This window comes from Pseudorca crassidens, chromosome 2 (assembly GCF_039906515.1).
Source record: "Pseudorca crassidens isolate mPseCra1 chromosome 2, mPseCra1.hap1, whole genome shotgun sequence".
NCBI classification, from domain to species: Eukaryota; Metazoa; Chordata; class Mammalia; order Artiodactyla; family Delphinidae; genus Pseudorca; species Pseudorca crassidens.
Window position 1 is genome coordinate 81905136 of NC_090297.1, and position 24851 is coordinate 81929986.

A 24851-nucleotide genomic window follows, 5' to 3' on the forward strand; every position below is an offset into this window, starting at 1 on the left:
TATTTACTGAAAAATATGTAAAGCTGTCAAATATAATTAACTTAACTATTGTGCTTCTCTAATATCTTCTGTTTGTTCAGTTCTCCAGTGATATTTTTGAACACTTTCAAAATCAACATTAAAAATTAAGAATTGTATCCAAAGAGATTTTATAGCTTGTAACTTAACCTTCACTAACTGAAAAATAAAATTTGACCGTACTTTCTCAGTATTCTGAATAGGTTAGCTTTTATATGTTTGTTATGGTGAGCAACTCTAAAAATACCTTTTAGAGAGTTAATATATAGATATAGCCCAAGGTTCTGTCCAGTTGAATTATAGTATGAGTGTTTTCAGTATTGGAGAAAATAGGAATGACATTAAAACTTTTTAAATAGTCTGACACAGATCTCAGATACCAAATTCTTCTTTTTTTCTGCGGCATGTAGGATCTTAGTTTGCCCGACCAGGTATGGAACCTGCGCCCCCTGCAGTGGAAGCGGAGTCTTAACCACTGGACCACCAGGGAAGTCCCCCAAATCCTTTAGATGATTTAATTTTTCTTTGGGAAACCTGAAAGAGCTTGAAATAGACTTAGGGGAATATGTAAATTTGGCTTAATGTATTCTAAATTTAATTTGGAAGGTGATTAACTTAAATAGAAAACTGGAATTCTATGTGGATGCAACAGAAGGTAAAGATAACAGAAAAACAGTAAGACCATATCAGTAGGGTAAGGAGGACTTGATAAAGATCAGATGTTAATGCATACTTTAAAGCAGGAGTCTTCAAAGTAGAGCACAAGATGATCACTGAGAAAGGGAGAAAAGAGCTTAGAGCTTCTATTTATATATGTTATCTAAAATATAATAAACAGCACTTTACTTGTATTTTAAGTATGAATTGACACTGCAGTCTTGTCTGCTGACTCAACATTTTATACAAACAAACCATGGATTAAATAGAATAGTATAATGTGATCATAGGCAAATGGTAAGAAATGGCAAAACTGATGTTTCTCATGTTAATGTGCTTGAGAAAAAATATAAACAATGTTTATTAGAAAAGAAAATACAGTTGTTACCAAGTCCAAGCTCATGCTGTTTATCCCATGACAGACGACAGGCCCGTCAATCAAGAGGTGAATTGTTCGGGCAAGGAATAGTGACTTCATTCAGGAAACCAGCAGACCGAGAAGATGGTGGACTAGTGTCCCAAAGAACCATCTTACCACAGTTAGAATTCAGGCTTCTTTTATACTAAAAGGGGAGGGACAGTGATTGGTTGCTGCAAACTTCTTGGTGCCGGATCCTTTGTTCTTGCAGCTATCTATGTAGGTCCAGTCACGATGTTCCTATAAACCTCCAACAGGATAAATGTTATTCTCTGTTTCTGCAACTTTTTATCTCTACGTTGAATAGAAAATTGTCATACCTTGAAAGGTCAGACTGGCCTTGAGAATGGGCTATCCTGTATAATTCAGGTTATAAGCAACATTCTTAATTTGCAGTAAGAGCAATTGATAGAATACAAAGGTTAAAGTAAAAGAAATAGATCCAATATGGAGTCATATTTGTTCTTCCATATTACACAGTGGTTATATAATCATGTGGACTAGAGGTGGCCTCCCTCCCAGAGATTATTGAGAAGATTATTTGAAATATGGCCACTAATCTGTTCGTGTTCGTCATAAAACTTGCCCTGAATGTATTTTGTATCTTTTGATATCAGATAATGATAATGTGAAGCTATCATAATTATCGAGAGTTTGAAAAATAAGAATCCAGATTATGACGTCTGCATTTTTTTCCAGTTTGAGATATAATTGATATACAGCACTGTATAAGTTTAAGATATGCAGCATATTGATTTGACTTGTGATAATCATTTATGTAAGTCAAATCATCATCACAACAAGTTTAGTGAACATCCATCATCTCATACAGATATGAAATTAAAGAAATATAAAACACTTTTTCTTTGGGATGAGAACTCGTAGGGTTTGTTCTTTTAACAATTTTCATATGTACTACACAGCAGTGTTAATTATATTTGTCATGTTGTACATTACATTCCTTAGTAATTATCTTACAAGGGAATTTTGTACCTTTTGACTGCCTTCATTTAGTTCCCCCAGCTCCCCCTCTGGTAACCACAAATCTGATCTCTTTTTCTATGAATTTGTTTTGTTTTGAAGTATTATTGACCTACAGCTCTTTGTTCATTCCTGTTGCACAACATAGTGATTTGATATTTCCCTGCCTTTCAAAATGATCACAGTAAGTCTAGTTACAACATGTTGCCACACAAAGATATCACATAGTTATTGACTATATTCCCGACACTGTACATTTCATCCCCATGACTCATGTATTTTTCAAATGAAAGTTTGAACCTCTTAATCTCCCTCACCTGTTTCTTTCCTGCCCCCATCCCCCTCCCCTCTGGCAACCACCTGTTTGTTCTCTGTATCTTTGAGTCTGTTTCTGTTTTGTTATGCTTGTTCATTGTGTTGTTTTAGATTCCATGCATAAGTGAAATCACACTATTTGTCTTTGTCTGACTTATTTCACTTAGCATAATACTGTTTAGGTCTATCCATGTTGTCACAAATTGCAAAATTTCATTCATTTTTTATGGCTGAGTAATATTCCATTGTATATGTATGCCAAATCTTTATCCATTCATTTATTGATGGGCGCTTAGGTTGCTTCCACGTCTTGGCTATTGTAAATAATGGTGTAGTGAGCATAGTGGTGCATATATCTTTTCTAATCAGTGTTTTTTTCTTCAGGTAAATACCCAGGAGTGGAATTCCTATATCATATGTTACTTCTATTTTTAGTTTTTTGAGAAAATTCCATACTGTTTTCTACGGTGGCTGAACCAGTTCACATCCCCACCAGTAGTGCACAAGGAATCCCTTTACATCCTCACCAGCACTTGTTATTTGTTGTCTTTTTGATAATAGCCATTCTGACAAGTGTGAGGCGATATCTCATTGTGGTTTTGATTTGCATTTCCCTGATGATTAGTGATGTTGAGCATCTTTTTTGTGTGCCTGTTGGCCATCTGTATGTCTTCTTTGGAAAAATGTTTATTCAGATCCTCTGCCTTTTTTATAAAACTGGGTTGTTTGTATTTTTTATCTTAAGTTGTATGAGTTCTTTCTATATGTTGGATATTAATCCCTTATTTAATATATTGTTTGCAAATATCTTCTCCCATTCAGTAGGTGGCTCTTTCATTTTGTTGATAGTTTACTTTGCTGTGCAAAAGCTTTTTAGTTTGATGTAGTCCCAGTTGTTTTATTTTTGCTTTTGTTTCCCTTCCCTGAGGAGACATATCCAAAAAAAAAATATTAGTAAGACTGATATAAAAGAGCTTACTGCTTGCGTTTTCCTCTCAAAGCCTTATGGTTTCAGGTCTTACATTTAAGTCTTTTATCCATTTTGAATTAATTTTAGTGCATGATATGAGAGAGTAGTCCAGTTTGACTTTTTGCATGTAGCTGTCCAGTTTTCCCGACATCATTTATCAAAGAGACTGTCTGTTCTTCATTGTATGTTCTTGCCGTCTTTATCAAAGATTAATTGACCATTAAAGGGTGGGTTTCTTTCTGGACTGTTTGTTCTGTTTCATTGATCTGTGTCTGTTTTTGTGCCAGAACCATACTGTTTTTTTAAAAATAAATTTTATCTAGTTATTTATTTATTTATGGCTGTGTTGGGTCTTTGTTGCTGCGCACAGGCTTTCTCTAGTTGTGGCAAGTGAGGCTAGTCTTCGTTGCGGTGTGCGGGCTTCTCATTGTGGTGGCTTGTTGTGGAGCACGGGCTCTAGGTGCATGGGCTTCAGTAGTTGTGGCACACAGGCTCAAGAGTGCAGGCTCAGTAGTTGTGGTACACAGGCTTAGTTGCTCCGCAGCATGTGGGATCTTCCTGGATCAGGTCTCGAACCCACGTCCCCTGCATTGGCAGGCGGATTCTTAACCACTGTGCCACCAGGGACGTCCCTACCATACTGTTTTGATTACTGTAGTTCCGTAGTGTACTTTGAAGCCAGGGAGCATGATACCTCTAGCATTGTTCTTCTTTCTCAAGATTGTTTTGGCTGTATGGGAGTTTTTATGTTTCCATACAAATTTTAGAATTGTTTGTTATAGTTCTGTGAAAAAAAATGCCATTGGTATTTTGATAGGCCTGGCATTGAATCTGTAGATTTCCTTATGTAGTATGGGCATTTGAACAGTATTAATTCCTCCTATCAATGAGCACGGTATATCTTCCCCATTTGTTTGTGTTGTATTCAGTTTCTTTCATCAGTGTCTTATACTTTTATGAGTTAAGGTCTTTTACCTCCTTAGTTAGAGTTATTCATAGGTATTTTATTCTTTCTGGTGCAATTGTAAATGGATTGTTTTCTTAATTACTCTCTCTGATAGTTTGTTGTTGGTGTATAGAATTGCAGTAGATTTCTGTATATTAATGTTGTATTCTTCATCTTTACCGAATTCATTAGTTAGTTCTAGTGGGTTTTTGGTGCTGTCTTCAGGATTTTCTATGTATAGTATCATGTCATCTGAAGACAGTGATAGTTTTACATCTTCCTTCCAGTTTGGATTCCTTTTATTTCTTTCTCTTGTCTGATTGTGTCAAGGACTTCAATATTATATTGAATAAAAGTGATGAGAGTAGGCATCCACGTCTTGTTCCTGATCTTAGAGGAACACCATTGAGTGTGTGTTAGCTGTGGACTTGTCATATATGGCCTTTATTATGTTGAGATGTTTTTGCTCTATACCACTTTGTTGAGAGTTTATCGTAAATGGGTGTTGAATTTTGTCAGAAGCTTTTTCTGTATCTGTTGAGAAGATCATATGATTTTTTTTTTATTCTTGAGATTGTGAATATGGTGTATCACATGGATTGATTTGTGGATATTGAACCATCTTTGCATCCCTGGGATAAATCCCACTTCATCATGGTGTATGATACTTTTAATGTCTTGTTGAATTCGGTTTGATAATGTATTTTTAAGGATTTTTGCATCTGTGTTCATCTGTGATATTGGCCTCTAATATTCTTCTTCTGTGATATTTTTGTCTGGGAGTTTGGTATCAGGGTGATGGTGGCCTCATGGAATGAGTTCAGAAGTGTTCCTTCTCTGCAGTTTTTTTTTTGTTTTTTGCGGTACGCGGGCCTCTCACTGTTGTGGCTTCTCCTGTTGTGGAGCACAGGCTCTGGACGTGCAGGCTCAGTGGCCATGACTCACGGGCCCAGCCGCTCCATGGCATGCGGGATCCTCCCGGACCGGGGCACGAACCTGTGTCCCCTGCATCGGCAGGCGGACTCTCAACCACTGCGCCACCAGGGAAGCCCTCTCTGTAGTTTTTTGAACAGTTTGAGAAGGATAGGTGTTAAGTCTTCTCTAAATGTTTGGTAGAATTTGTCTGTGATGCCATCTGGTCCTGGAGTTTTGTTTGCTGGGAGTTTTTTGTTTACTGATTCAATTTCATTACTGGTAATTGGTCTGTTGATAGTTCTATTTCTTCCTGGTTCAGTCTCGGGAGATTGTACGTACCTAGAAATCTGTTCATCATTTCTGATTTTGTTGATTTGGACCCCCTCATTCTCTCTCTTTTTTTTTCTTCATAGGTCTGGTTAGTGTCTTATTTTTCATTTTAAAGAATCAGCCCTTAGTTTCGTTTTTTTTTTTTTTAAGTCAGTTTTATTTATTTCTGTTCTGGTCTTCATGATTTCTTTCTTTCTGCTAACTTTGGGTTGTATTTGTTCTTATTTTTCTAGTTCCTTTAGGTGTAAGGTTAGATTATTTATTTGAGATTTTTCTTGTTTCCTGAGGTTGGCTTGTATTGCTATCAACTTCCCTCTTAGAACTGCTTTTGCTGTGTCCTGTGGATTTTGGGTTGTTGTGTTTTCATTTTCACTTGTCTACAGGTATTTTTAAAATTTCTTTTTGTTATTTCTTCAGTGATCCATTGGTTGTTTAGTAGCATATTGTTTAGCTTCCACGTGTTTGTGGTTTTTGCAGTGTTTTTCTTATAGTTGATTTCTAGTCTCATAGTGTTGTAGTTGGAAAAGATTTTTGATAGGATTTTAATCTTCTTAAATTTATTGAGTTGTTCGAAGCCTAGCATGTGATCTATTCTGGAGAATGTTCCATGTACACTTGAAAAGAATGTGTTTTCTGCTGCTTTCAGATGGAATGTTCTCTATATCAATTAAATCCATCTGGTCTAATGTATCATTTAAGTCCAGTGTTTCCTTATTGATTTTCTGTCTCATTGTTTGTCCTTTGATGTAATTGGGGTGTCAAAGTCCCCTACTATTATTGTGTTACTGTCAATTTCTCCCTTTATGTCTGTTAATATTTACTTTATGTACTTAGATGCTCTTACGTTAGTTGAGTATATATTTACAATTGTTATGTCTTCTTGGATTGATCCCTTGATCATTAAGTAATGTCTTTGTCTCTTGTTATAGTCTTCGTTTTTATGTCTGTTTTGTCTGATGTAATATTGCTTCCCTGGTTTTCTTTTGATTTCCATTTCCATGCAGTACCTTTTTCCATTGTCTCACTTTTTATCTGTGTGTGTGTTTAGATCTGAAGTGAGTCTTGTTGGCAGCATGTATATGGGTCTTGTTTTTGTATCCATTCAGCCACCCTGAGTGTTTTAATTGGAGCAGTTAGTCCATTTATATTTAAAGTAATTATTGATAGGTATGTACTTACTGCCATTTTGTTGGTTGTTTTTGTAGTTCTTTCTTTGTTCCTCTCCTTCTTTTGCTCTCTTCCCTTCTGGTTTGAAGACTGTCTTTAATACTGTATTTGGATTCCTTTTTCTTTTTTGTGTGTGTATCTATTGTAGATTTTTGGTTTATGGTTCCTGTGAGGTTTATATGTAGAAATCTGTATGTGTATATATATGTATGTATGATTATTTTACGTTGCTGATCTCTTAAGTTTGAATGCATTTTAACAACTCTGCATTTTTACTTCCCCTATCCCCCCAACGTTTACTGTTTTGACATCATATATTACATCTTTTTGTTTTGTGTATTCCTTAATTACTTATTGTGGATATAGATGATTTTACTTCTTTGTCTTTTAACCTTCTTACTAGCTTTATATGTGGTTGATTTAATATCCTTTATTTATTTATTTATACTCTTGCTTTATATTTGCCTTTGCCAATGATATTTTTCCTCTCATAATTTTTATATTTCTTGTTGTGGCCTTTTCTTTTTCACTTAGAGAAGTCCCATTCACATTTCTTGTAAAGCTGATTTGGTGGTGCTAAACTCCTTTAGCTTTTGCTTATCTGTAAAACTTTTTATTTCCCAACAAATCTGAATGAAAGTCTTGCTGGGTAGAGTATTCTTGGTTGTAGGTTTTTTCCTTTCATCACTTTAAGTATATTGTGCCACTTCTTTTTGGCCTGCAGAGCGTTTCCTGAAAAGTCAGCTGATAGCCTTATGGGAGTTCCCTTGTACATAACTTGTTGCTTTTTCCTTGCTGCTTTTAATATTCTCTCTTTATGTTTTGCTGTTTTAATTATAGTGTGTCTTGGAGTGGTCCTCTTTGGGTTAATCCTCTTGTGCTTCCTGGACCTGGATGTCTGTTTCCTTTCTCAGGTTAGGGATGTTTTTAGCTGTTGTGTCTTCAAATGTGTTCTCTGCCACTTTCTCGCTTTTGTTTCTCCTTCTGGGACTCCTTTAATGCAAACGTTAGTGTGTTTCATGTTGTTCCAGAGGTCTTTTAAACTGTCCTCATTTGTTTTTATTCTTTTTGTTTGTTTGTTTTTCTCTTCAGCTTCAGTGATTTCCATTGCTCTGTCCTTTAGCTCGCTGATCCATTCCTCTGTATCATCTAATCTACTGTTGTTTCCGTGTATATTTTTTAGTTAGTGTATTCTTTATCTCTGATTCTTCTTTATATTTTCTAAGTCTTTGTTAGAACTTCTAACTTCTCATTCTCTTTGTCCATTATTATTCCAATTTCTTTGAACATCTTTGTCATAATTACCTTGACCTCTATTAGCTAGATTGCGTATCTCAACTTCAATTAGTTCTTATTCTGGGGTTTTATCTCATTCTTTCATTTGGAAAATACTCCTCTCTTGCCTCATTTTGACTAACTTACTGTTTCTATTTCTGTGTGTTTGGTAAGTTGGTTACACTTCCTAACCTTGGAGATGTGGCCTTTTGTAGGATACATTCAGTGCATCCCAGCAGCACACTTTCCTCTGGTCACCAGAGCTGTATGCTCCAGTGGTAAACACTATATGGGCTGTGTGGGTCCCTCTGTTTTGGTGGGCTGACGACTCTGGGTGGTCTGGTAGGCATGGTTTGCCTTTGGTCTGGTTGGTTGCCAGGCCCTGCCTTGTGCAGAGACTGCCAACCACTGGTGGGTGGAGCTGGATAATGAGGCTTCTGGCCGCAGAGCCCTGGGTGGTCCCAGGGCTAGTGTTGGCCCACTGGTGGGTGGAGCTAGGTTCTCACGTGGGTGGTTGTGGGGCTGGGGTTCCAGATCTATTGTCTGCCTGCTGGTGTGTGGGGACTGTTCCTGACATGGCTGGCTGCAGGGTCTGAAGTGTTGCAAAGTTGGTGCTGGCCTGCTTGTGTTTGGGGCTGGATCTAAGGTTTCTCGGGGCTGGTGTCAGCCTGCTGTTAGGTGGGACTGTATCCCTGCCTGGCTGGCTGCTTGGCTTGAAGCATCCCAGTACTGGTGCTGAGAGGGTGTTGGGCAGGGTCAGGTCCCTGCTAATAAGCTAGAGGGAGGATTCAAAATGTCACTTGCCAGCACCAATGTCTTCATGGTAGAACGAGCTCCCCTAAATTGCTTCTGCCATTGTCTATGTCCCTAGGGTGAGCTCCAGTTGCCTCCTACCCCTCTAGGAGTCTCTCCAACATTAACAGTAGGTTCTGACCTGGGCTCCTTTCAAATTACTGCTTCTGCCTTGGGTCCCGGAATGTGTGAGATTTTGTGTGCATCCTTTAAGAGTGGATGTTTCTCTATTTCCCTCAGCTCTCTGGTTCTCTGAAAGTAAGCCCCACTGGCCTTCAAAGCCAAACGTTCTGGATGCTTGTATTTCTGGTGCAGGACACCTGGGCTGGGGATCCCAATGTGGGGCTCCTTGGCCAGAACTTTTGCAGTTGTAATTATTCTCCTATATATCCAAGTGGGTCCACTTGGGGCTATGGGTCTTGACTGTACTGCATCTCTGCTCCTCCTACTTGTCTCATTATGGCTCCTTCTTTATATCTTTAGTGGTAGATCTTTTCTGCTAGTCTTTTGGTCTTTTTCATCAATAGTTGCTCTGTAAATAGTTGTAATTTTGGTGTGCCCTTGGGAGGAGGTGAGCTCAGGGCCTTCCTACTCTGGCACCTTGGCCACCCTGACCTCTGCTCTTTTTTTAAAAGTGATGCTTAAAATCATGTGATAACCAATGAAGACTGTACTAAATTTCCTTGAATTTATTGACAAATATTTTTCATTGTAGTAAAATATAGGTAACATTACGTTTACCGTTTCAAGCGTACAGTTTGTTGGCTTTAAGTATACTCCCAGTGTTGTGCAGTCATCACCACCATCCGTTTCCAGAACTTTTTTCATCTTCCCAAATGGAAACTACCCATTAAACAGTAACTCCCCATTCTTCCCTGCCCTTAGCCCCTGGGAACCAACCACCTTCTACTTTCTGTCTATATGCATTTGACTGCTTTAGGTACTTCACATAAATGAGGTCATTCAGTAGTTGTCCTTTTGTGTCTAGATTATTTCACTTAGCATAATATCTTCAAGATTCATCCATTTTGTAGTATGTGTCAGAATATCCTTTTAAGGCTGAGTAATATTCCATTGTACGTATACACTACATTTTGTTTATCCATTCATCTGTTGATGGACATGTGGTTTCCAACTTTTGCTTATTATGAATAATGCTGCAGTAAACCTGACTGACTGGAATCCTCTTGAAATTTCAGAGTTAATGGTAAAAGACAGCATGCTGGGAATTCCCTTGTGTCCAGTGATTAGGACTCTGCACTTTCACTCCCAGGGCCCAGGTTCAGTGCCTGGTCGGGGAACTAAGATCCCGCAACATCGTGGTGTGGGAAAAAAAAAAAAAGCATGCTATTAAAAATGTCCTTACTTTTCCTTTTGTGGTAAAAATGGTGATATGTGTAAAACAACATGGTGACTAACTAATGATCTCAACAAATACTGTTTGTTGAGTAAAGAAATATATTTTAGGAAAAATTATATGCTGAAAATTTGCTATACAGTTTATTATAGTACACATATTTCTAATATCTCAGCTTACAACGTTTGCTAGATTCTGTTTTGATAATGAATTATATTTTGAAGTACTGTTTTTGTGAACCACTAAAGGAAAGATGTGTTGAAGATTTATTCTCAAAAGGAAGTGACTTGAACAGTGTTTTATGAAAAAACCATGTAATAACCACTGATAAAGCAGTGCATTAATAATTTCCTTTAAAAAGGAAATTGGGATATGGTTGCAATTTATTCACTTCATCATTTATAGGTAAGCAAAGGAAATTAAAGTGAGAAGTCCACAGAATATTACAGCATATTTTTATTATGGTTAATTTTATAAAAATAATACCTTTGAAATATAGTAGGCTTTTTACAGTATTTCCAAATGAAATGGTGAGGGACTATTGAAAAACTTTGTTTCACACAGGTTTGCTGTTCATCTCCTGTTGTTTCTAATTTGTTGATGTTTAATAAGTGGCTGTTAGTAATATGCTTTCCTAGCAGGTACTTTTGAGAAAATCTGGTTTTTCAAGATAAAAGGGAAACTTTAGTAGTGAATGTATAGTTACTTTTCCAAAGAAACTTGAGCTATGGAAAAAGAATTTTGATGATGAATGTTTGGAAATGCATTCATCATTGTAGAATTTTGTTGCTAAAAATGATGTCACCTGCAACTACTGTATCTGCACACTTAAAACATTAAAAGAAATTTATTGCTTGTTTTAAAGTCAGTGTGAACCAAGGATTGTGTGTGTGTGTGTGTGTGTGTGTGTGTGTGTGTGTGTGTGTGAGAGAGAGAGAGAGAGAAATTGATTTATAAGTAATTGGGTCACATGATTTTGGAGGCTTGACAAGTCCAAACTCTGCAAGGTAGGCCCAGGGAAGAGTTGCAGTTCTAGCCCAAAGACAGTCTGTTGGCAGCCTACTGGCAGCATTTTTCTTGAAGGAGGTAGGTCAGTTTTTGTTCTAGTAAGTCCTTTAACTGATTGAATGAGGCCCACCCACATTATGAAGGGTAATGTGCTTTACATATTCCAAATTAAGCAATTTAAATATTATCTCATTCCAAAACACCTTCACAGAAACATCTGATAATATTTGACCAAATATCTGGGCAGTGTGGCCCAGCCAAATTGACACATAAAATCATATTACAGTCAGTTTCAGCAGAGTTTAAAACTTCACTGAAATTATTGTTAAAAATATAAAGATGCAGTGTTTTCTGATTAAGCCAAATTTTTGCATAAAAAGGAATTGGAAGGTATAGTCAACAGTGGACTTTTTCCATTTAGACCTTTTAATCTTATATCTTTGTGAGGTGTCATTTGTTTCCCCAGCTGTGACAACCACTAAATCTAAATGTTCCAGTTTAGAACCAAGGCTTTCAGATTGCTTTGCCATTAAGTATTAAACCAAGATTTTAGAAGTAATGAAGCATGCTGAATTCATTGCTCTCACTAAAATTGTTAATATTTTAAAAAGTTATGGCCCCAGGGCTTTTGTTTGTTTGTTAAATAAGTTTCAAAAAGCTATTTAAAATGTTTATTTCATTTTCATTTCTTTTTAAAATTTCTATTTTTGTGGATTTCATAATAACAATAGAATAGTATATATATAATTTATAGATAAATATACATATAGGGGTATTTGTTCAGAATTTTTACTGATTAGGGTATATAATAAAAATTTTTGGAGATTTCATCTAGAAGATAAAGGAAGTTTAATATAAAATTTGATGAAGAGGATGATGGGAAGAAGCCTTTGAAGCATTTTGGAAACTGAAGGATGATTGTTTCAGCTTTAGACTATTCTTTTTCTGGAATGTTTTGTTGTTGTTGTTGAGAGTTTTTCAATTTGAAATAGAATTCCAGTTTATAATGGGAAATATTACTAATACACCAATTAAGTTTACTGAGCAGTGCATTCTCTTGCTGTTTTCAAATCTACTTTGGTAGCCAAATAATAATGAAAAAGATGCATGAAAGAATAGAATTAGAGTAGTAATACCAAACTATGATAGCTAGATGAATTCTATCTCTGTTTAGATAGACTTTACCTTTATGGGTAGAATTTTATAATGATTTAAGGTAGGGAAAGAGATAAAAGGCAAAGATTTTGAGATGATTCATTTGTAAATAGCACATGTGATTAAACCATGGATGATTTGGAAAGATAAAACAACTAGAGATATAGAAAGGGATGATATCTGAATATTTTGCCAGAATTACAGATTTTTGATATGGGAGATGTAGAGAGCACCAAGTTATTAGCCAATATGGAGATTATTCTTGAAGAATAGGAAATGATGGTTTTTCAGGTAGAAGGGGATATCTTTTGAAGGCAAAGAGCCTTTCAGGACAGTGATTTTTATGTGTTAGTATCATGTTTACTGCACTGTATAACACTTTATGACATCAGTATAATCCTACTGAGGTATGTGATGGGACTCCCATTTTAAGATGGAAAGAGTATAAAGAGCCTTGGTAACTTGCCCAAGGTCAAAATATATGGTAAACATGCAGAGCCCAGAATTTGAACCCAAGTTTATTTGATTCTGTTCAAATTATTCTTCACTGAGAGCCTGCTGTGGTGCCAGGCATAGTGCTTGTGCCTTAGGAGTTCAGAGTAGAATAATACATGGCTTCTGCTCTCAATATAGTATTGCAAGTGAACAGACAGTAATTTATAGGGAACCTTGGGGAGTTAGAGAAAGACCACTTAGCCCAGTCTGAGATTTTTAGGGCCATTTTCTGTAGGACATAATGCCTGAACAGAATCTCAAAGGAGGAATAAAGAGTTAATTGAAAGGAGATGATCTGTGGAGAGTGTTGCAGCCAGGGGGAACCACATGTGTAAAGATACTCAGGCATAAAAATAGCATGATTTATGCTGAAGAACCTATTTCTGTCTAGGCCTTAAAGGATGGGGTTGGTGGGGACCAGCAGAAGAGCCTAAGTTTCTCTTTTCATACCTCATCGCCTGGACAGAAGCTGGTTAAGATATTTGTGAATAAAATTTTAGACTTTTCAGTGTGATTTTACCTTCCTTTTCTAGGATCAGTTCGACAGCTTAGACAAGCATACACAATGGGGAATTGACTTCTTGGAAAGATATGCCAAATTTGTTAAAGAGAGGATAGAAATTGAACAGAACTATGCAAAACAATTGAGGTAAGTTACATTTTTTTTTTCAGTTCTCAGAAATGAAATTACATGTTTAAATAGTTGGATGTTAGATAAATGTGATATACCAGAGGTTAAATTCTGTGTTTGTCATCAGAGTTAGATTGAATTAGCTAACTGGTTTGTTTTAATGACTAATTTAATTAAATCATTGCCTAGTATCAGAAGGAATATTGGCTAGCTAGATCATGAGTAGCTTTCATTCCAGAAAGATACTTAAAGTCATAAAATCAGGAAGCAATATTCCAGGAAAAAGAAATACCTGGGTATTCTGTGCTTTACAGTTTTATTCCCCTGTAACCTTTTGCTTTAGTAATCTTTGCAAAACGTTGAAGAGTTCTCCAGTTTCTCATTTCTTTAGAGTTTCGAACACTTAGAAAGTGAGTGTGATGAGCTGAGTTTCTGTCAAAAACTAGATATATAGGGACTTCCTGGTGGCACAGTGGTTAAGAATCCGCCTGCCAGTGCAGGGAACACTGGTTCGATCCCTGGTCCGGGAAGATCCCACATGCTGTGGAGCAACTAAGCCCGTGCACCAAAACTACTGAGCCTGTGCTCTAGAGCTCGCGAGCCACAACTGCTGATGAGCCTGTGCTCTAGCGCTCGCGAGCCACAACTGCTGATGCCTATGTACCTAGAGCCTGTGCTCTGCAACAAAAGAAGCCACCGCAATGAGAAGCCCGTGAACCACAACGAAGAGTAGCCCCCGCTCTCCGCAACTAGAGAAAAATCCACGCACAGCAATGAAGACCCAACGCGGCCATAAATAAAGAGATAGATAGATAGATATTACTGATGAAAGTGATTTTGGAATATGTGTTAGGAGATAAAAGTTTTAAAGGGAAAATTTTAATCTCAAATGGAATTTGTCTTAAGATTTTGTTTAAGCAGAAAATCGTCGTTAGACCACAACCTGACAAGTAGTTTTGCTGCAACGTATTCAATAAAAATGGTGTTTGAAGCTTGAAGACTAGACAACAATATAAGGTTCTAGCTGTAGGGGTTAGGATTCTTTATATTGCATAGTGACAGAAAAATACAACCCACAAGGCACACATGAGTGAAAAGTCTGTAGACATATTTTGACTAATGGGTCAAATGTGTCTAGGCGCCATTTCTTGGCTCTGCTTCCCCTTGTTGCTTTTATCCTCAGATTTCATTCAGTACCATCCTTTTTACCCCCATAGCTCTAGATTTCGTATCTTCATACCCCCACATCCTGGGGAAGAATGATGGTCTTCTCTTTTGTGCATTTGGGGGAGAAGAGAGGGAAGGAAAGGGGGAAAGAAGAAAGTGAAAGGGAGAGGAAGAAGATGGAAGGAGAGCAGAGTACAAGTGTGTATCAACTTCTTTTCTCCAGAAATCCCAGCAAAAGTCTCCTTTTGTCTTGCTGGCCCTGGTTAGATTATATGCTTATCCTGAACAATTCACCGAAATGAGAATATTAGATTGATTTCTAGCTAATGGTTGGGGGAGGGATAGGTGCCCAAAAGAAATTTAAGGTAGTGGATCACAGAAGGAAGGGGGATATTTGAGTGATAAACCACATATGTCCACCATTTATAGCAGTTTATGCAAGGAGCTGACTGGGTGTAGGGATGAAATAGACTAGTATGATGAATAGGTTACTTATGTTTATAATGATATACATACTACTAATATGACATCTATTGAAATAGTAGCATCATGCTAATTTCATGATCCGTTTGCTTCCTATGTTTTTTTTAAACCAAGGAATTTCTGTATGAAAATATAAACAGGGAACCTACTATATTAATAATAATTGTGATGATATTTTACTTGTCCGAAAGTTTTGACTTGGGAACTTTACCGTTCAGGAATCTGGAAGCGTTAAGGACCTCTGAAAAGTTAAAATAACAATAAAAAAAAGTATTCATGTGTAAACAATGAAAAATTTCCCTCATTTACTTTATAATTTGATCTCAACTCTAGCACATTAAAGTTTTCTGGGTTCTAAGTATTCCAATAGAAGTGAAGAAAGAAAATGCTACAGACAGTACAGTGATGTTATGGCAGTGTGAAGTGCCAAATAATAAAGAAAAGATTAAAAGATTGCAAACAACAGATGAAAAAATTGTTTCCAGACTAAAGGTACCTGTCAGTAAGGCAATGATGAAAAATACTGTGGAATATGCAATTTGAAAAAGTCAGGTGTAGCAGCATATTTAAAAGGCTACTCAGTCTGTCAGTGTAGAAAGCAAGTTGCAGAACTGAATGTACAACAAGACCTCCTTGCTTACTTGAGCTTGAGTATATAGCTATGTGTAAAATTTGTATGTATTCTGAAGAGGTCTAAAAGGGTACACCCCAAATTGTTTTACACTGGTTACCTCTGAGGAATGAGAGTGGGGTGATGAGAAGGGAAGGAACTTACACTTTTTACTTGTATTTTTTAATTATTGAAGTCTTTTCAACAATTGTGTAATCTTAAGCAAAGAAGATGGTATATTTCAAAAGAATCCTATCACAAATTATAGAATAAAAATTGGTAATTTATAAGGTAAACCGTCAGCATTCTGCAATGTTTAATTGTCCAAAATAACTTGGGCCTCAAGAGTTTCAGGATGGCCAAGGTTTTACCGGAGTAACAGGACTGTAATCAAATGGCACACTTGTTTGCCTTTCTGTTTTGTGACTGATAATAACGGTTATAATTTTCACTTAACTTGCAAAAAGAGATTTTAACACCACTTCTTTGAAGCAGGAGTGGCTAGAACCCACAATTCCATGATATGAAAATATAATTTTATAGTGAGAAAGTAGGTTTTGTCATGTACAGACGCTCAGGTTAAGTGATGTGCATCTTTTTTCTGTCCCAGCAGACTAAAGAAATTTAGTACATGTTCATCCTAACAGTGGCTCTCACTTGCAGTGATTCTCAGCAAGAGCAGGATTATTGGAAGGTGTTGAGGAATTCCAATAAGGAAAAGTTGGTAGGAGGCTTGTGTAACTTGAAAACCATCTACTCCCTTCCCTTTCTCTACATTGAGATTTGCTGCTTTGGATGAATGCTTAGTAAATGACTGGATTATCAGCTACTCTTTATAGTATCTGTTTTGTCCAAAGGGAAGAAGTGTACCTTGTTTATTTCTTCTTTAATGGGAAAAATTCTTTTGGTTGACTCCCTCCTGTTTTTGCTACTGCAGAGGACAGTTTCTTTTCATAGTGAGGCAGCTCTTTTGTCTCCTGAAAAACAACTATATTCAACTATATTAAACATTTACATTTCAAATATATTGCAGGATTAAATTTTGCAATATATTTTTTGTAAATATATATTTTTTATTTGCATAAATTTAATTTGCAGTATAATTTTGGCACTCCTAGTTTATTCTCTGTCTTCTGTTTTGATGGCTTTGGTTTAATTTTATTTTAGTTTGGTATTGCTTCATTTTTGGTAGTGGTTTGAGGACAGGAATAAAAAAAAATAAAGCATCTAATCATGTTTGGAGACATAGTCATAAACAGTTGAGCCCATTGACAGATGAATGGATAAAGAAGGTGTGTGTGTGTGTGTGTGTGTGTGTGTGTGTGTGTGTGTGTATAATGGAATATTACTCAGCCATAAAAAGGAACGAAATTGGGTCATTTGTAGAGACATGGCTGGATCTAGAGACTCATACAGAGTGAAGTAAGTCAGAAGGAGAAAAACAAATACCGTATATAAATGCATATATGTGGAACCTAGAAAAATGGTACAGATGAACCGGTTTGCAGGGCAGAAATAGAGACACAGATGTAGAGAACAAACGTATGGACACCAAGGGGGGAAAGTGGCAGGGGGTGGTGCTGGTGGTGTGTTGAATTGGGAGATTGGCATTGACATGTATACACTAATATGTATAAAATGGATAACTAATAAGAACCTGCTGTATAAAAAACAAAAAACAATTGAACCATGTCCATTATCCATGGATAATAAGTGGGACTAATGGTCCATGTCCATTATCCATTATCCATGGATAATAAGTGGGACTTTGAATCACTTGGTAGAATGTTTTTTGTTTGTGGACATAAAAAACTGAAATCAGTCATTCTTCTGATAAATTTATAATATTGTATTTGTATGACAGAGATTGACTAAATTTTCTTAAGTGAAAAAAGAAGCTCTATATAGATAATAGTATGTATCATTTTTTTCTAGTAAAAATAATTACAGCATTAAATTCTATCATAGAGATTGCTGCATGAAATTATATTCCCCTACTTCCACCCCAGATCATTCCTTTTTGGCTCAATCGTGACAGCGTGGTACTGGGAGAGAAATAGATTGGACAATGGGAAGCCTAAAACTTACTCTTACCTTAACCAGAACAGAAATCTCTCCAAATTTCTTGGATCTTATTTTTATTTCTGTACCTTGCCAACCCTGGCAACATAGCTGGTACCTCTAGAGCTGAGTGAATGTAAGTTGAATGCATAAATAATTGAATGACCTGTGTTTCACTTTAGTTTAGAAATTAGGATCTCTAACTATATGGTGAACCTTTGACCGTGTACTGCTTTCTATCCATACTAGAGTTTATGTCATATACATCAATGTGAAGAGATTGCTCTACTAAGAGCTGTCCCAAATATTTAGAATAGGCTTAGATATAGAATAATGCAAATAAAACCAGTTTTTATTTTCTATTTAGTCTTTATTTTCTCATGTCTCTTTATCAGAATTTTCTATTCCTATCCCACTGTTTAGTCTCCGAAGAACCTAGGGAGCTCATCTTCGTACTGACTTGTGGAAAGTAGAGATTACTTTTATTCTTTGGTTGGCCATTGTTTAACTTGTGACTCTTTGGTCTTCCCTGAGTTTTTGATCAAACTGCTTAATGTAGTAAACCCTAAGACTGGCATCTGGATACAAGCAGGAGCAACTATTCCCTATATTAATTTTCTTCATAGAATGGATCTTGTGGGAACTCTTTCATTCTTGTCAGTCTCTGGGAGTTCCTGAGCCTGCCTGGTACATATCTAGGTGCCTGTATGCAGATGACTTACTGGCTAAATAGTTTTTGCCTCTTAATTCTAGAAAATAGTCTCCCTAATAAAAGATAAACTCCACAAAGGAAAAAGATTCTTGTTTGTTCTGTGCAGTGCTTATTCCTAACTTCTAGAATAGTCTCTGGCACAGAACAAGCACTTTTTGGTATTTACTTAACACTTAACATAGCATTTAATGTGCCAGCACTATTCTCAGTGCTTTTACACATCTTATAATTTATTTCATTTTCATAAAATCCCAATGAGATGTTGGTATTACTTTATACATTAAGAAACTGAGTTACAGAGAGGTGAAGAAAGAGCTAGCTGGCTCAAATCTGGCTGCAGAGTCTGAGTACTTGGTGCTGCCTCTCAGCATAGGGAGAATGACTAATTCTCATTGAAGAGGATATTTTTCTATCACCAGTACCTAGTGCCATTGAGACATCTTTGGGTTTCTAAGGTATTTTACTAGGGACAATAATAAATTATCTAAAAACTACATAACATACTCTTTCCAACTAACACATCTGTTTATAATGTAACAATTAATTATAAACAATTAAATTATAGAAATTCAATTAAATATAAATTAAATTATGTACTTCATAAATTTAGGGCTAGTTGTATCTTTTTCCATAAAGATAAGAACAGGTTAAAATAAAAGGTTAACATTTTAGAAGTCCTTCCTTTTAAGAAAATGTACTTGTCATTAAGGAAGTTTAAAAATTTAATTATGAGAATTTAAGATAAATGCTTTTTACTTTTATTATTCCTATAACCTATTATAAATTGGAGCTAGGGATAGCATAATGTTAGTTCTCTCTGCTTCTTTGCCTGTAATATTCTCCTTAACTCTATTAGCTATTTTCTTTTGGTGGTTTATCAGAGGAGAGGAAATAGCATGACAATTGGAGAACCTTTTTTTAATGTAATATAACTATATTTTCTTGATATGTTTGATTTGGACTTCATATACTTATCGTTACAATATTTTAGCTGTTTGGTATTTTTGTTTTTCATTTGTTTTTTTATATTTTTAAAAAATTTATTTTTGTTTTCAGTTTTCTAGCTGTTTGTTTTTCGATCATTGGCATTTTTTCTGCTCCTATCCTTGTACTTTTTGTGTGCCATGGAGCTCTAATGTTATCTCAGTTCATTCTGTTATACCTAAAAGATGCCCCCAACCCTCAACTTAATTATCCACCAGACTACTAACCTACATTTGCAGCAATAGGGTTGTTTGTTATTTTCAGTTTATGTAGGATGCGATCTCATTTAATCTTCACAAGAGTTTGTTGATCTTTGTTGTCCTATTTCTAAGACCTGTAGAGTACTTGCCCTGTAGTCAGCAGACAGCAGTAAACTTTTGAGGAATGATTCAATCAATGAACTCTACTGCTTTACTAGTCAAGAAATTCAAGCTCATCACCTTAACAAGAATCATGAAGCCTATTCCTGATTTTTATATTAAACTGTTTCCTTAAAAAATGAAGCAGAACCTAACAAGTAAAACATAAAGCTCTTAAGAAAGAAAATAAGTTCAACCCAGTTATGGTAAACATTTTGATAGTGAGCTTTCCAGTGAAAAGGATTTAAAGATCTTGTTTAAACAACTATAAAGAAATAAGAAGGTTGTCAATGATGTTGGCTATATAGATCACTTAATCTCTTAGCTCTTTCATAATGCCTTTAATAGTTTTATTTCTGAGTTATTTGTTTAGCCATTTGAATTGTATAGGAGTGTCTGAAATGTGACAAAATGTTTATTTCATCATCCTCTAGGTTTAAAATATAGACAAATCAGATAGATTAAGCTGCTGACTTGAAGCTAGGACTGTGTTACATAGTTCTGCTTTAAGAATCTAATATTTAGAAGGAAAACAGAAGTTATCAACTTGCAGAACAAAATTTCTCCGAAAAGTATAATACTTAAGTCTGTGCCAATCTGCTCCTTCCTCAGTCTAAATTGAGCAATAAAATAATTTTCCTCTTTTCTGTCTTGAACATGCCTGAAAATATTCTTCTGGAAGATTTGCAGGTTGATTAGAGATCACATTATTATGCCTATCACATCCTAAATAGCAATGAATTGTTGAATATATTCTTTGGGTATAGACTATGAAGCTGATACCATAAATGCATAGTCCCCTTCACATTTTAGATACTGTGTATCCTTGACAGGCTAAAGATCAAGCAAAATTAGGAACTGGCATTTTTAAGAAATGAAATACTTTGTTTACCTTCACATCCATTGAAGCTTGTTTGGTTTTTCTTCTAGGTCTTTCAGGCATAAATACTTAAGTCCTCTTATTTCTTCTTGTTATCGGTCTATTTCGCCATTTACCACCAGTAGAGGTATAATGAGAATGAAGCATGTCCCTTAAAAAAACAAATACAGTATTCAGAATTTGTCTAATACTACTTGTAGTAATCACTTTTTTACATTCAATTTTTTAAAATTGTGGTAAAATGTACCTATCGTGAAATTTACTCTCTTAATCATTTTTAAGTGTGTATTTCAGCTCTATCTCAAGCTGAAATATAAATATGTATATTAAGTATATTCGTACTGCTCTGTGACCAATTCCTAGAACTTACTCATCTTGAACAACTGAAACTCTGCCTATCAAACAACTCTGCATTTTCCCCTTCCTCTAGGCTCTGGCAATTCTATTAATACTTTCTGTGTCTGTGAAATTGACTACTCTAGGTACTGCATAAGTGAAATCATACAGTATTTTTTTTTTTGACTGGTTTATTTTACTTAACATAATGTTGTAAGGGTTTATCCATGTTGGGAAATGTATCAGAATTTCCTTCCTTTTTAAGGTTGAATATTATTCCATTGTACAGATAATACCACACTTTGTTTATCCATTCATCTGTTGATGAACATTTGGGGTTCTTCCACCTTTTCCATATTGTGAGTAATGATTTTATGAACATGGTGTCCAAATATCTGAGTCCCTGCTTTCAGTTCTTTGGCTATATACCTACAAGAGGAATTGCTAGATCTTATGGTAATTCTATGTTTAATTTTTTTGAGGACTACCATACTATTTTCTGCAGTGGCTGATCTATTTTGCATCCCTACCAGCAATGCACAAGGGTTCTAATTTCTCCACATCCTTGCCAACGCTTAATAGTTTTTGGGTGTTTTCTTTGTTTCTTTTTTCTTGACAGTAGCCATTCTGATGGGTGTAAGAAATCTCATTGTGGCTCTGATTTGCACTTCCCTAATGATTAGTGACACTGAGTATTTTTTCATATGCTTGGCTGGCCGTTTGTATACCTTTGGAGAAATGCTATTCAAATTCTTTGCCGATTTTTTAAATTGGATTGTTTGTTTTTTTATTATTGCGTTTTAGGTGTTCTCTATACAGTCTGGATTGTAACCTCTTATCCGATATATGACTTGCAGATCCTTTCTGCCATTCCACAGTTGCCTTTTCACTCTGTTGATCATGACCTTTGATGCACAAAGTTTTAAATTTTGATGTTTGGTTTATCTATTTTTTCATTTGTTGTCTGTGCTTTTGGTGTCACATCCAAGAAATCATTGCCAAATCCAATGTTGTAAAACTTTTTCCTATGTTTTCTTCTAAGAGTTTTATAGTTTTAGCTCTTACGTTTAGATCTTTGACCCATTTTGAGTTAATGTTTTTATATGGTTGTAAGGTAGGGGTACAGCTTCATTCTTTTGTATGTGGATATCTTTTACATTCAGTTTTCTACTATAAGGAAAGATTTGTGTCTGTAAGTGTTGGAAACCCCAGTGAGCTACTTTGTTTAATGGTAAATTTATTGAGAAGAGATATTTATTGATTTATTTATTGATATCTTTTATTAATTTGATTTTTTTAATTGATTTGATTTTTTAACTTGAGCTCAAGAAGAGGTTGAACTATTCAGCTGCTGGAAGTCCTGGGATGCAGCTAGGTCACAGGGGAAAAAAAAGTCAGGATCTGAAACACAGCCAGAGAGCCAGAGACCTTTGTTGTCTTCCTTACTCCCTCCCTCCCTCCCTCCCTCCTTCCCTCCTCCCCATCCCCCCCCCCCGCCCCCCGCCCCCCCCCCCCCCCCCCCCCCGCTCCTTTTTGGGCTTCTTTTTATGTGTTGGCTTCATTCTTTCAGTGCAGACTGGCCTTTTTTCTCCACATGGCAGGAAATATACTCACCACCATTCAGTTTTATGTCTCAGAGATTCAGCTCTTGTACTGATCTCAAAGCTGTATCAGGTACAAACACTTAAAAATTCCAGTAAGAGAATTCTTTGGCCCAGCCAGATTCAGTTTTCTATCTCTGGATCACTTAGCTGAGGCCCACAAATAGGGCCGTTTATCTTAATCTGGTAATTCCTAAGCATGTTAACCGTTAGATATAGGGACAGCAATTAAGAAAAGGGATACTAGTCAGTCTCAGATATCTAATACTACCCTTATGCCATAGTATGATTTGTGTCCCATTTTACAAATAAATATGGTATTGATCACCTGTTAAACAGTAATTAGAGCTCAGAGCCTCTCAAATGTTGAAAGATTGAAAATGTATAGAGGTGATTTTCTGCTTAAAATTTTTTGAGGTATCTTGTACCTCATCATTTAACTGTAAAATGTAGTTTAAATAAAAATGAATTAAAGTTTTGAGAAATTATTTGGAATACTTTATAATTTTCACTAAAACTCATATAAACATGACAAAACTAGAATGGGTAAAAAATATTAAAATCAGCAATTTAAATATAAATTAAGTAGTATGATATATTTAATATCACATATACAATTAGGATATATAGAGAATACTATAATATTTGGAGAAACCCATTACATTTAGAAGCCTTCTCAGGCTACTGAAGGAAGAGTGTTAATTCCTCTGTATCCATAGTGCATGATCCTAAGTTTCTTAGAAAACATGGATGAAACACACACACATCAAAACAAAGTATTAGCTTATCTATGACATCTATTATAATTTCTATAATATGTATTGTATCTGTATAAAACTTGGTTTTAATTAATTCCTGATTCATAACATGCTATTCAAAACATGTCTTACATATAAAAACTGCTATCATAATTGGTTACTTGGAGAATCTCTGGACTTAGAGGAAAATTTCAAAAACAGTAGCCTAGGGAAACTGACACTAAGGGCAGATTTCTTTTTCTTTTTTTTTTTTAATATTTATTTTATATTGGAGTATAGTTTGATTAACAATGTTGTATTAGCTTCAGATGTACAGCAAAGTGATTCCGTTATACATATACATGTATCTATTCTTTTTCAAATTCTTTTTCTATTTAGGTTATTACAGAGTACTGAGCTGAGACAATAGGTCCTTGTTGGATATTTATTTTCAATACAGCAGTGTGTACATGTCAATCCCAAACTCCCAGTCTATCCCTCCCCCTCACCTTTCCCCTCCCCCGCCCCAGATAACTATAGATAACTATAAGTTTGTTCTTTAAGTCTGTGAGTCTGTTTCTGTTTTGTAAATAAGTTCATTTGTATCTTTTTCTTAGATTCTGCATATAAGCAATATAATATGATATTTGTCTTTCTCTGTCTGATTTACTTCACTTAGTATGATAATCTCCAGGTCCATCCATGTTGCTGCAACTGGCATTATTTCATTCATTTTAATGGCTGAGTAGTATTCCGTTGTATATGTGTACCACATCTTCTTTATCCACTAATCTGTCAATGGATATTTAGGTTGCTTCCATGTCTTGGCTATTGTAAACAGTGCTGCAATTGAACACTGGGGTGCATGTATCTTTTCGAACCATGTTTTTCTCCGGTATATGCCCAGGAGTGGGATTGCTGGATCATGTGGTAGCTCTATTTTTAGTTTCTTAAGGAACCTCCACACTGTTCTCAGTAGTGGCTGTACCAGTTACATTCCCACCAACAGTGTAGGAGGGTTCTAAGTGCAGATTTCTTCTTCTTTTTTTTAACATCTTTATTGGAGTATAACTGCTTTACAATGGTGTGTTAGTTTCTGCTTTATAACAAAGTGAATCAGGTATACATATACATATATTACCATATCTCCTCCCTCTTGCGTCTCCCTCCCACCCTCCCTATCCCACCCCTCTAGGTGGTCACAAAGCGCTGAGCTGATCTCCCTGTGCTATGCGGCTGCTTCCCACTAGCTATCTATTTTACATTTGGTAGTGTATATATGTCCCTGCCACTCTCTCACTTCATCCCAGCTTACCCTTCCCCCTCCCCGTATCCTCAAGTCCATTCTCTACGTCTGCATCTTTATTCCTGTCCTGCCCCTAGGTTCTTCAGAACCTTTTTTTTTTTTTTAGATTCCATGTATATGTGTTAGCATACGGTATTTGTTTTTCTCTTTCTGACTTCACTCTGTATGACAGACTCTAGGTCCAA

The 24851-nt window shown here is 35.9% G+C and overlaps 1 protein-coding gene across 3 annotated transcripts in view; it reads left to right on the forward strand.

The window, feature by feature from the left end:
• FNBP1L (formin binding protein 1 like) overlaps positions 1-24851 on the forward strand; it is a 120565-nt gene that overhangs the window by 54909 nt on the left and 40805 nt on the right. For all 3 annotated transcript variants that reach the window (XM_067726951.1, XM_067726952.1, XM_067726953.1), the window contains exon 2: positions 13333-13448. In XM_067726951.1, the coding sequence (XP_067583052.1) occupies positions 13333-13448 (116 nt within the window). The remainder of the gene's footprint in view (positions 1-13332; positions 13449-24851) is intronic.